At 41.4% G+C, this 13871-nt stretch overlaps 1 protein-coding gene across 4 annotated transcripts in view; it reads right to left on the bottom strand.

Moving 5' to 3' along the window:
- LOC122781704 (serine/threonine-protein kinase MARK1-like) overlaps nucleotides 1-13098 on the bottom strand; it is a 35783-nt gene extending 22685 nt beyond the window's left edge. For 2 of the 4 annotated variants that reach the window (XM_044045658.1, XM_044045660.1), the window contains exons 1-2: nucleotides 12698-13098; nucleotides 5000-5200 (exon numbers count right to left, since the gene is read on the bottom strand). In XM_044045658.1, the coding sequence (XP_043901593.1) occupies nucleotides 5000-5200; nucleotides 12698-12748 (252 nt within the window). In that variant the 5' untranslated portion in view covers nucleotides 12749-13098. The remainder of the gene's footprint in view (nucleotides 1-4999; nucleotides 5201-12697) is intronic. The other 2 variants (XM_044045659.1, XM_044045661.1) reach the window with 2 other exon arrangements.
- Between the last annotated feature and the right edge of the window lie 773 nt (nucleotides 13099-13871).

The raw sequence follows: 13871 nt of genomic DNA, 5'->3' as shown, positions 1-13871 counted from the left end.
AAATGAAAAAAAAGATTTAATGCATGTTATTTTAACATATAAACCTAAATAACTCAAGAGTTTTGGAAAACTGTGCAAATTTGCCAAAAAAAAAGGCAGTGACCCACAGGGTCTACCCACAATAGACCCTAGCTCTCTTAAACCTGGAGTGGGACCAAAATTAATGTTACTATTAAAACCTTTGTCTGTCCTAGTATTTCATGTTGAGAAATCACAGATCACAGAATATGCAAAACATAAACCTCTTGAGACTTTACACAGTACTGTGTGTTTGTTCTTTAACATAAATACATAGAAAGTAAATGCAGCCCAAGAATACAGTAAAGTGTCCCTGTGTGGCAGCCGAAGCCATTGCTAGTAGTATGTATGACTCTGCAGGTTGGCTCAGCAGATCTCGCTGGGCAACAGTCGGATCCATCCATCTCAATAATCAGCCCAAAGTGCACGCTGGAACAGATCTGCTCCCCTCACTTTCTGAGAGCTCAGCAGATTTCCACAAAGCCATGAGCTGAGCCATACTGCAGACTCACCAGCAGTAAGCCTTTACATTACGCTGACAAATGACTGACAGGCAGTTTTACAATAGAGTGTTATTATTACTGTGAAATGATACACATGATCTTTTGTAGTCGAAACATAATGATATGGTTTTATTTCACTAATAAGGGCTGACTAAGTAAGAACGTCACTGGGGGTAGGGAAAAGAAAAAAGAAAAAATTGTTTGTTTTTTCAGGTTTTTGTCCAGCTGAAATTCTTCTACTGGAAAATCCAGAGACTTTGAGCCGAGTCATGAGTCATCACAGTGGTCTGACTGTCAAATGGTTTCCATCCAGTCACAAAGTCATTGATTCAAATGAAGGTAGGGACATGTGTTGTATGTTCCAACTAGGGATGGGAATCACAGGTTACGGCACGACACGATACGATACACAATACATGGTCCCCAATGCCAATATTATCAGGATACAGTGATTCTCTGATAATCAAAATATTGCAAGACAATCATACAGCGATACATTACGATATCGGTCTAACTGATCTATCACAGTGAATACTAAAATAAAGTTTGACCTAAAATTTAAATGCAGTTCAAATCTCAAGCACTTTTTTTTCTCAGGGAAATCACAATAAGATGTTTTCCCAAAATCCTTCCAGCCTACGCTTCAGTTTCCCAACATCCTCCATAAGCCTCACAGGTCGGGGATATGGATTATACAATCAATGCTATTAAAAATAGCCTCATAGGTAATCTAATCTTCATACACTAGCACCATTTGGGGCTACTAATATGGAAGAAGCGGATATACTGACAAACAAATCTTCAGGCAGAGACACAGAGCTGATGCTTGTACTCATTCATTTATATTCAACAGGAAAAACTGATCTTTGCCACTTTACAAAAGGGCTCACTTACTAAAATCTATGCCTGTTTAAGTCTACGATATGTAAAGATATCTTACAATTATCCTTCCTTTCACAATTATCTTTTCCTTTCGCTTTGTAAACCACTAACTTGGTTGTCGATCCACTGCTGTCTCCATCAGCAAGTTCAAATGTGTTATGGGTTACCAAAAGAGGCAGCAGTAGACCAGAATCTCCCATGTCTCCTTCAGCTAAAAACATTGATTTTCTCTATTGACTTTGGTGCGGGAGAGTGATTGGATTACAGACTTCAGATTACAGCCAGAAAAGTCTATCTAATGATGGAGAAAAAGCAGCAAACAGAGGTGGGGGGAAATGGACACAGTGAAATATCACGATATTTTGTGCGGCAAAGTACTGATTTTTTTATCATATCATTTTTTTTTAACATATGTTTCAAATTAACACTAAACTTTTCCACACTTAAATAAATCTGACTACTTTAACAACCACCAGAACACTTCAAAACCTAACTAACACACTAAAGTAGTGATTTATTTTGTTGACTTTGAAAAGAGCTTTCTTTCTCTTTCTGTCTTGATCCAGATCAATATCTAATTTAAAAAACACTGAAATCATACACTGAAAATAAAATGTGGGCTAAAACATCATTGCAAAAAAATACAATCGTTCATATTGCAATTGTAATATCTGTCAAAATATTTGCTAACCATATTGTACAGCTCTAATAAGCAGGTCTGCTTTTTGTCGTCCTTATTATGTTCAGCTGTTCAACAAGAGAGTCCAACATAGGAAAAGCCACAGCCCTCTATTTCTGAACAAAGAGGATACGTTTCCTTTGGAAATCTAAGATACAACAAAAGTATTAATTTCAGTCCATTATAAAAGCATTTGTGGCAGCTTAATAAGCACGCTTCAGTGGTTTAAGAGTCCGACTCTAGTCCTGAGCAGCCTGTTCGAGGGGGAAACCAGGAAGCAAATGCTGAGTCATGGTGGAAAGATTGCAGGTTATTCATCTCAAGCAGGGTTTCCCAAAGATGTAGAAGTTGCTGGGACATTTAATTTCATCTAAACCCGGAAGCTAAAGCCTATAATGATACCAATGTAGTAGTGGCTGTAAAAGGAACAGTGAAGCAGGGAGACCAGGCTGTGAGAAAGCAGACAGGCTGTCTATGTGTGTGTGTGAAGACGGTGTCTTTTTGCAGCCTGTGTTTGGTGTGCAGGTGCACACATCAACCTCAGTGCGAGTGTGTGGTGATATGCGCCTGCAGGTGTTGGAGCTGTCCTCATGTGTCGTGCTATTGTTCCAACTTCCACAATTCCCCTATTGCATGAGTCAGAGATTATTCATTACATTTCCTCTTCGATTCACTGTGCCCATATTTCCCCTTTTTGTTGTTCGATTGAGAGACGTGAGCGCATGGACGACACGTCATCACGTCACGTGTGAGCGGATCTCTAATGGATTTCAGGGTGAATAATTCAGTCCCCACTGTGACAGAAGGCCAACAAGCATCACTGTTAATTATTCAGCGCAGTCGTAAGATATGCTTGTCGCTGCATGCAGGTCTTGTGATTGTGCACACAAACAAAACACGTAGACATGATGAATATTCAGAAAGAAAATATGATGGGGAAACTTGGCGATAGCATCACTTAAATGCTGAAGTGCTTCATGTGTTCCTGTTTTGTTTTGTTTTTTTCTTTCTACTGCAGCACTAATGTAGTGCACTACAGGGAACTATTCCAGTACAGGATCATGTCTCAAAGATAAAAAAGAAGGTATCAATGTTATGAGGAAGTTATACACTAATTTATCACATAGGCTATACAACATATTCCAGTTTATTTTCCTACTTTCAGAATATAAACCTTAGCACAAGGGAGCCGTTCGACCTGTACATGGGTACTTTATCTGAAGTCATTTGCTGCTCTTTACTAATATCTATACCCAGTGGCGTAGTCTACGTGATACGCAGGTTAACGGCGTACAACCACTACAATAGGGCCAGGAATTCCGTATAACCATTTAAAAATGCAAGTTGATACGAATCAACTCTTCTTTGGAATTTGTTTTTGCAAACAAAAAGTGTTGTTTTAGTCGTAAAAACACTAAATAAATATAATATAATTCATCATGTGCATAGTTTAAAGGTTATTGTGCTGCTAGTTTGACTGAAATTAATTATTTCAGTACATTTGCCATAGTATTTAAAATGCAAGCAAGCATAGAGCTTTTAGATATTGGGATAGGTGGACATACAGTATTTGGAGACTTTCCTTTATACAGTTCTAGCACGTCTTAGCTCAACTCAACTCGTTCTTTTTTTGCTTTTCCATTAGGGATAGTACCCAGTACCCGGTGCTTTTTTTAGTACCTGCTGGAACTCAGCCATTGTTCACTTATTTACACCTGTGATTTCGCCGTCTGTGACCTGCCAAAACGTCTGTCATGACAAGGGCATATACTGAGTGATTGTCTGTGCCATACAACTGAACTCAGGACTTTCACTCAAGTAGGACAACCTTGATAACTCTGATTCAGACTCAGGTAACAGGATCCTGTCTTGGATTCAAACTCTTGGGCCCTGAGACTACAACACTGACTGTAACATAGGCGCTTCTTGGTGGGTAGGAGGGCATGTTTTGATTTTTAAAAACATGTTACATATATATATCATTACAAGTTTAAGCATTGCACAAACACTCTGGGCGGAATAACATGTTATCAGTTTGAATGTTTTTTCAAAATGAGAAAAATTAGACTACAATCATTGGACAATGATCATGATATAGCACAGCTATAGTAGGTTATGTCCTTTCTACCTGTTTTCTGTCTCACTCTGATCCATGACTTTGCATTCTGATGAGCCAGCAAAGGCACACAGGCACAACCCTGACCTTTTCAGCAAACAGTGCTGAGCATACCCAGTGTGACTGTTAAACACCGAGCCTTAACACGAGCAGAATGTAACCGTTACTGGTTTTACCTGGGAAAAGAGTTACACCCTTGATATAAACAGGTAGTCTGTAAGTCGACGCTGAGAATTTAAAGCTGCAGCTGCTAAAACGTTGCAGTGAGAGGACATTTGTGGTGGATCAGAGCTGTCAGGACGTGCTGCGAGTCTTGCTGAGTGAAAGACTGTGAACAGCTTGTAGGTCATTGTTTTCTCCATGGGGACACGGGAGCTTTAATTACGGATGCACCAAAGCAGGTGTCCATCACCCTGGCAGGTCAGCAGTGTCAGAGTATGACTGTGTGTGTGTGTGTATGAATCAGAGGGTGTGACCTGACCTGACTGAGAGAACCAACATGGACAATTACAACACAGACATGTCAGGACATTTATCCTCATGTTAATTGGAAAAACCTGCTTACAGCTGCAGTTGGAAGGATCACTACAAAGATGGTTGAAGGTTGAGTTTCATCTGGAATCACCACACTCCGGGTTTTAGATTAAAACAAGCGAATTTCAAGGGCTGAAGGGCAGTAACTGACTGTTCAGAATAATACGGACTATATATAATATGGAATATGATTTATGACAGTGAAACAGTCATAGATAAAAAAAAAACCTGGATTATTTTTAACATGCAAATTAAAACTTGTCTCACCTCTCGTCCAGTCAGAACATGTCGAGCGAGTTTCACCTTGGCAAAATTCCCCTTCCCAATGGTCTTGAGGAGGCGGTAGTTGCCTATATGCGGTTGCTCCTCTGTGGAGGTGAACGAGTTGCGGCATCGCGGCAGACTGTGGCGACTTGCAGACTTTGTGGGGGGTGCCGGGGGCTCGACAAAGCCGTCCACGGAGGAGTGCTGCGGAAAAAAGTCAAACAAGTGGAGATCAGCAACACTGCAGCACTGATTTACATACACAACCAATGTTGAACCTCCAAACTGACCTTTCGTCGCGCTACACAGGCTGCAAACAAAACAGTGGAGGTCGTCGTGTAAGGCTGGGATCAGACTACACACAAATTCAGGCCGATTTCCATGCGATTTGGTCGTGACCGACACATTTTCAGTGTTAAACCAGAACATAAGTGTTGGGAATGATGAACAGCTTGTACTACAACATATTTGAAGAAGAGAGATTTGGCATATGGGGCGCGCTGTGACACCCCAACAAGAAGTCTAGCATGTTAGAATTGTTCCTATTTTCCTGCCTGACACCTAGTACTACGTGCTCTTGGACGTTGACCGATAGGATAACCGATACAAGTGGAGATTTTGTTGAGCTTTGGCAACAGTACCTTGGCCTCTATGAGAAATGGCAGAGGCATAGGTCCCCGATGACCAATGAACTTGCGCAGTATAGTGAACAATGATTACTCGGGGTCATACTTGTAGTGTTGCCAGTCCCCCAAACAAGACACGGCAATAATCCGTGGCACTGTGATTGATAATGTGACATGGTGATGATCGTAAAAGATAGTATTATCGACATAAGAGAAAATCAAATTCATCCTTTTGCCTCTGCGACAATTCCACCTCCTGATTTAAGGCCTTAATCAGTAACTCAATGAGATCTGATGACTTTGCAGCTTTGAGAATGCCTGCAAAGTGTGAAGCACAAAGTCTGGCGTTATCACAGCGTCACTGGCTCCACTGATAAATACAAGCATCCCCATGATATGGCATGTGGAGGTGAACTGGGAACAGCTTGCTGTAAATACACTGCTGGCACAGGCTATGTGCAGCCTCCGTTGTCTCTTTCCTCTCCTCTACAACAGCTGCTGATGTCAGTCCAGGTCAAAGATCCCATGATCCTCTACTCCTGCACTCCTGACCACACCCCAACCAGAAAATAAAAGCCATGGTCTGGTTACCCAGGCTCCCCTGCTCTTGTTTCACCCAGGAAATGCTACACCTCATCAACTCAGTTAGCCCACATCCTAACAGAGCGAGGGCTATGCTACAGGATTAAAACACTCCCCACTGTCACTGTTTGTGAGTGGGTGTGAGAGAGAGCGAGAGAGAGGGAGGGAGGTGGGCAAGAACAAATCTTGATGAGACGCCAATCAAAGTCAGCATCCTTAATTCTGCGCTATAAATCCCACATTCAGATCACCATGACAGATCACTGTGTGTAGCTTGTCCCTCTTGTATCTGCAGCTAGTAATTATCCATCCACAATAATCTGACATCAATTCTGTCCATCAGCTTTAGAACTAACTTGTCATATTGGCCAGATCATCCTTCAGGTGCAAATCACGTCACGTGTGTGTGTGTGTGTGTGTGTGTGTGTGTGTGTGGCCTGTGTGAAGTGGCAAGAACCAAGCAATACAATACATATCCTGATACGGGGGGGTAATAATACCATACACTGTGATATTTTAGTATACTACTGATAAAATGTCTTATTTTGAGGAGAAAAATTATCATAATAAGAGTAACAATGACATATGAATAAACAATATACTGTTTTCTTTGTCTAACAAGAGAAGTGGATATAATCTTATTAAATTACCTGAGGAGCATGAGGAAAGACAGGTAATTCAGGGAACTACTGTTTGCCTAGTACACATACAAGGTCTGTTTCAACTGTCCACCCAATGACTCCCAGCTACTGACTCTGAGTCGCCAGGGAGGCGAGACATAAAAAAAATATAATAAACGCACACACACATAGATATAAAAATAAAAAAAAGCCGTGAGGGAGATACTAAAAGCCACTTGCCTCTCTGAGTAATAAGCTGTTATGCAATGTAGCTCAGCTGCTAGTGGGCCCTGGGGCTACATGCTGGAGTCAAACTAAAGCAGGCATGGTTGGCTACTGTCCGCGCTGCTGGGGCACTGATTTAATAGCGAGATCTACAGCAACATTAGGACGATCACAGTAGCTGTCTTCTACACTTGTGCATTACTGAACATGGAATAATCAGAGAGCTGATAGAACTCATGAAGGTTCTCAGTCATCCAGGTCACCGCATCTTCAGGAGTTAACTATAGTTGGCTGTAGTCCAGTTGCCTACAGCAACATCCACGAGATACAGCTCATATATTTTGATATTTAAGAGATAGTTCCAGTTTTTTGAAGTGGGGGTGTATGTATGAGGTGGGACTATTGCTGTCCAGATTTTTACTGACTGATTCTTTCACCTCAATAATCCCTTCTGGAAGGGGCAACCAGAACAAGTATGGCAGGAACAATTTGAATGTCTCACACAGTTAGTGGTAGTTAGACAGCAGTTAGTTTTTGTTTTGTATTTTTGCTTTTCCTGAAATTTTATTTTGTAGGGTACCTCTGTTTTGATACACAAAATGTTGATGTCGTAAAAGGAACCAACCTCAGTTTACAGTATAGAACGGTATGATAACAGATCTATTACTTAGATCTATATTATTTGCGTCCGACCAGTTTAATAGTGTACTGGCTGATAGATACAGTCCTTGCCACCTATTGCCAGTTTCCCCATAGCTTGACCATTGTCGGGATCCAGACCTTCGATCTTGCCATGCAGCTCTTCATGAACCCCTGACAGCACCAGCACAAACCCCATCACTAGTTCCTCCTCCTTCTCTCGCTCCTTGTCTGGCTTGGGAGGTCACCGATGTTTAGTGGGTTCCAGGTCCTTTATCGCTGCACGATCTGCTCCAAGACCCAAAAACTTTGGACGCCGCTGGTGTTCAAATGGCTTCACAAGCCTTCCACTTTATTCCACCCCAGCCCCTTCAGCACTATCACTCTGCTTATTGTTATATGTGACAGATATACACATAATATCTGTCACATATAACAATAAGGAGAGGGATACTTTTGCCTGCTGGAAAGTTCTACAATTGCTTTTGATCTGAAATGTGGACGTCTGTTTTAATTTTGGGGGTGAGAGATTCAAATTTGAACCTTAAATTCCCATTTGAGCTCAACATATACAGCTGAGTCATCATGTTTTAGTGCTTTGAGACAGACACGGATCTGGTTCTGGTGCTGTCCTGGAGCCTCAGAACCTTGGTGCTGTTCTGGCGACCCCATCCACATTCACACACCAGTTTAAGAGGGACCAAAGTGGGAGGACGTTACTCCACCTTACTCAACACAACACACACAACTCTCCATACTTCCTCTACTTTCCGCTCGTCTTCAGAATATACTCAGAATATAACACGCCCACTGATAATGTCACAAGGAAGAACCACTATTTTTCTTGTTCCAGCTGAGAACCAACTATTTTTTCTGGTTTGATCACGCCAGCCGATGCAAAATTAGGTTCAGGAATGAGAATCGGCATGGAGCCCTGTCTACTGGTGTGCTCCAGTAGGCAGGCAGGTAGGGGGATATTGGAATATCTTTAAATGGAATAGCTTACTTTTCGGAAAGTAGTATAAGGTACTTGAGCAGAGTCAGTGTGAACAGTGTTGACAGCGTTGATGCCTGAGTGGATAGGGACACATGAGATCTGGAACATTACAAAATGTTGTGATGTGAATGGGGAGAGCAGAGAAAACATGTTTCAGAAGCTCCAACTCAAAAAGGTTAATCACATTCTGTCTATTTGGAAAACATTCAGCCAGTTACCATTTGTCAGAGAACCTAAACATTATTACTAGGATTAGTCAATTTATTAATCGATTACTAAATTAATTGTCAACTGTTTTGATAATCGATAAATCAGTTTGGGTGTTTAAACCAGTTCTCTGAATTTCTGAAATGTGAATATTTTCTAAATTCTTTGCTCCATACAACATAGAAATCATTAAAAACTGAATAATTTTGGTTTGTGGCCAAAACATCTTCAAACATTGTTATTTCCAGGTTTGGGAAATACAGATCAACATTTCACGGACCAAACAAGTACTCTAATTGACAGAGTAATCAAATTTGAAAATCGTTCATTGCAGCCCTCATCATAACACAGTTTCCAGGAATATGTTGAGAATATAAAGTGCCTAAGAAAAGGCCTGTCTGACCGAATAATAAACATAATAAAACATTTTATGCAGGAAGAATGTTATTGATTTTTCAGTCCCTGTCAAATTAAAACAATGTGCACATTGAGTTCTGGTTCTCCTGACTCTGTCTGTCTTTAAACAGGCAGCATGCTAAAATTGTCAACTGAATGCAACACGACGAGCATGAAGAATCCCTTCAAGATTTAGTGTGTTATACAACTTTGCTGGTGGAAAAGAAGCTTTTTGTAATATGTAGGGAGGTAAAATTATTTTAGGTTTCACAATATTGGCAGAAAAAATGTCTCTTGACCATGGACCTGTGACCTATCCAAAAAAAAAGGTCTCCTGGACAAAAACTTTACTTTACTGCTGCAGTGAAGCAGAGCAGGGAAGTTATCGTATCCATCATCCTTTGTGCTCAACTCCCAGCTTCTGCAGATCTAGATTTGCAAAAATGGTGGTTAGTGGCAACAGAGTCTTGGAGAGAGAGACAAAGAGATTAAAACTTAGGATGCCCCAGTGACATTTAACTCTGAACGCATTTCAGATTTCCTCCATCAAGAAATCAGAGACTAGATGAACACAAACAAAAAAACAAGATGCAGACACTGCCAGACTGCAGTGACCTACACATCAAGGAATACAACATCCTCGTCAGGGAATTTACTACTTGGGAATATATCACCCCAAAAAGATTTGAGAGGAAACGAGGAAAAGATTCTGACAGACTCCAAATAAAAGCTTTTACTTCCCCATAACAGTGCGAGACCTCCAGAGACCATAGGAGGCATCGGTGAATATACAGCCAAAGATCTATAGCCATTTTCTGTAGTGGGCAATAAAAAATTGAAAAGGTAAAACACAGTGGAGCCAAAATATAGTCCCTTCATACTATAGTTGAACACTATTACGAGCTCTCTAGGAGACAAAAAGCTACACAGAGTGGAAAGCAATACTGTAATGTGGATACTATCACAACATCGTGAATAAATACGGCAATTCTATCATATCTTGAGATTTGATACTGTTACATCCCTAACACTCTGAGATGCAGGGTAATTATAAAAACACTGCTTTATAAATTTGGAAAATAAATTAGCTGCCTTCAGCTATTTTCCACTGCTTGTAGTTTTAACGCCATATAATAGAAGGGCAGCTTCATTCTGTGCCTCGTCTCGTTTCCAGGAAAAATTTTGATGAACCCAGATATGTCAGAGTCTGTCAGGACGCACAAAGCAGCACTAATTTGGACTGATCTCGTATGTTTTTATTATTGTACTGCTCATATGGATGTGGGTGTGCACACATGAGTGGTTGATCATAAACCTTCCTTCACACAGAGGAAGAGAAATCTGCTGGGAGAACTGTTGAAGTTATTGCATGCATACTGTAGTTTTTAAATGTAAATGGGAGGAGCCTTCTGTCCGTAGCACCTTCATTTGGGTCGTATATGTGAGCTTTTAGAAATTGATTACCAATGTGGACAAATTCATGCATTAATTTTGCAAAACAAAACATTAGTGACACTATCAAAAGGGTACAAAATGTTGTAAGATTACAGAAACAAATAAGGACATATTTCAGTGGACTTATGTGAGTGAAAGAGACATCTAATTGTGAGGTTGCAGACTGTGAGTCATCAACTTGCCCTTCTCTTGCTCATCCATCGGGAAACTACGGTGGCCTTCACATGTCAAAGTGAATGTCATTCCTTTATTTTTGAGTTGTACGCTTCCACTTCAAGACGTGAAACAAACACTCTGACTAATTTATCCTTTAAGGACTACTGAAAAAACATGGCGGCACAAGATGGCAGCTTGGCAAGGCCCTTTGCCAAGTGTGTATACAAGGTTTTCCCTGCGCCCAACAGCAGAGGTCATTTAGTCTTAACAGATCTTGGTGTGTTTGCCGATATCTACTAATAAATTCTAAAGCTAATATCTGCTGATTTTGTGCCGATAATATTGTGCATCACTAAAGTTGGGCATTACGATTTATGTGCGAGGTCACCTTTAAGCTTCCTTTTTGTTTTAGGGACGACTAACAGCGACTGATCTGCAGACATGAGAGAGCGCGAGGGAGCGTTAAGGGAAGCAGGTCGGGCAGATAAAGATGGAATGCAATGTTGTGTTTTCAGATACTTTATCCACAGGGAATACAAGCAGAAGAGAAGAGGCCCAAGAATAGAACCTTGAGGCACTCCGCAAGTGAGAGGTGCTGGAGAAAGCATATGAGGTGAAGTACAGACAGAAGACTTTGCTCTGTTTACATTTACAAATGTAATAACAATTCCAAAGTATGTTTACAACTATGGTGCAAATTTTTATTTGGCTGGAGTGCACATAAATCGCAAGCATTGGCTTCTCATCACATGCGATGTAGTCGTACAGTTTGACAAAACGATTGAAAAAACAAGTGTATGCCGAGCTTAAGTGAAAGGCTAATGGTGCTACTAAAAATAAAGGACTTGTATTTTAAAATGATCATACACATACACAAACACACTTATGGGTACTTAAGTCTGGCTAAGTGGAACACACTTGACCTTTACATAAAACGGCTATAAATGACTATGTGCTGGTATGACTGGTGAGATGCAGGCTTGGGCAGTGTGTTGGCAATCTAGACAGCATTTTCAAGTGACTCACGTGAAATATTAACAAATTTCAGGATTCACAATCATCCCTATGAATTCAGTTTCAATTCCATTTCACTGGGAACTTCTTGTGGGAGCTTGGTTCTTTCTTTTTTTTACACAAACACGCGACATTAACGTCCCCGTTCCTAGTTTGAACCATTTCTTTGTCCTCTTTTTGATGAATATGTCTGCTGTGTGCAGCCCCGGCAGCAGCAGCAGTGTCGTGGCAGCAGAGTGGTGAATAATAACCCGCTCACTCCTCCTCCTCCTCTTCTGCACTGACTGAACGTGCAGCTACAACACTGCCCAGTAGGTGATGGATGTCACATTGCGATGCTACCAAGCGGTTGCCATTGTAAAGTAGGGCAACATCCTCCCCCACCCTCCCTAATTATTGACAGTGTGGACTAGAAAACACCCTCGGTTTGTGGCGACTGGAGCATTTTCTCCCCACAGGCCTTTAAATGTCAACGCTTCCCGTAAAGCGAGGACACTGACGCAGTGCGTTGTTGTGGCTACGGAGGGAAACTGTGGCGACTAAAGGCTATGTGCGTTAATTCTGCGTTCATTTCAGGCCTCGTGTTTTTTAAAAAAGGACAGAAGAGGAGAGCAACAACCACACAGCTCTCATTGGTCAAGTCTCGCAGTAAACCCCCCTCCTCCTCCGCTAAAGAAAAACCGCCTGCTACCGCTGTCATTAACCTGTATCGACTCAGCAGTGGCGCAAAAAAGCCAGCAGCGGATTATTGCGGTGTGACACCGGTGTGATAACGGGCACTTACGTTCTCTGTGTCGCGCTCGTTCACCGTGGGCAATGGCGTTCTGGTCGACATCTTGTGTGCTTCGCAGGCCGCTCAGCGATGCAGCGGGCTGGGCAGAGCAGAGCAGACACGGCGCGGTCCGTCCGTCCGTCGGTGTCTCTGCCTCTCTACATCCCCCTGTAGGGAGCCGGTTTTACCGCAGCATAGCGCCCACAAGGCCCGGCTGACGACGCGCCAGATTTGTCCTACTAGCTTTGTGTGTACACTTCCTCTCAGGTAGGCTAGTAGCAGACAGTCGAGGGAGGAAAAGAGAGACTGAGAGGATAGGGAGAGACGAGGGGAAGGGAGGGGGGAGGCAGGCCAGGAAGATGCGTCGGTAGCGGACGGTTCTGCGCAGTGTGCATCTCAAACCTCCCACCAGGAAGGATGGAGGGATCTCTCTCTCTCACACACACACACACACACACACACACTCTCCCTTTGTCTCGCCCATGTTGCTCATTATTCAAGTCACCAGAAAACAGTTAAAGGTCCACTGTATAACATACAGCATGGTTGATTGGCAGAAATTGAATAAACTACACATCTGTGTTTGTATAATTGCTTTGAAATAAAGCAATAAAATATATAATAAAATATTTGGTTTTAGTATTTTAAGAATAAGGCTGGTTATATTTACTTAAGCTGAGGGCCTTGCAGTATGGAGGCTGGTGTATAGAGTCTGAGCACTGACATTAAGATTTGGCTTTGTAGAAGAAGTTGTAATGACAAAAACCATTCCATAGAAAAATAAAACTTGGGCATTAAAAAACAACAATATTTTATTTGGATGTTTGTCTCACTGCACATTAACATTGTATGCCTTATTAGCTAGCTTAGCTTAGCTAACGTTAGCGTATGTTCCAGCAGACAATTGCTAAATCAGTATTACATAAATTTATTTATAGAGCCCATTTAAAAACAACCATGACCAAAAGTACTGTGCAGAATAATGTCGGTAAAAAAAAATCATTAAAAACATAAAACATTTAACGATAAATGATACAGAGCATAGTAAAAACACATAAAAGCAAGCAAACAAACAAAAACAATGGGAGTCCAACTCAACCTGAGTTAAACACCATGGAGTAATAGTAGGTTTTTAAAGAAGATTTAAAATGCTCAACAGTCTGGAGCCGAGGAGCAGCCACTGCAA

This window comes from Solea senegalensis, linkage group LG15 (assembly GCF_019176455.1).
Source record: "Solea senegalensis isolate Sse05_10M linkage group LG15, IFAPA_SoseM_1, whole genome shotgun sequence".
NCBI classification, from domain to species: domain Eukaryota; kingdom Metazoa; phylum Chordata; class Actinopteri; order Pleuronectiformes; family Soleidae; genus Solea; species Solea senegalensis.
Note: the sequence above shows the minus strand (reverse complement) of the source record. Positions and strands in the feature narration are given on the sequence as shown.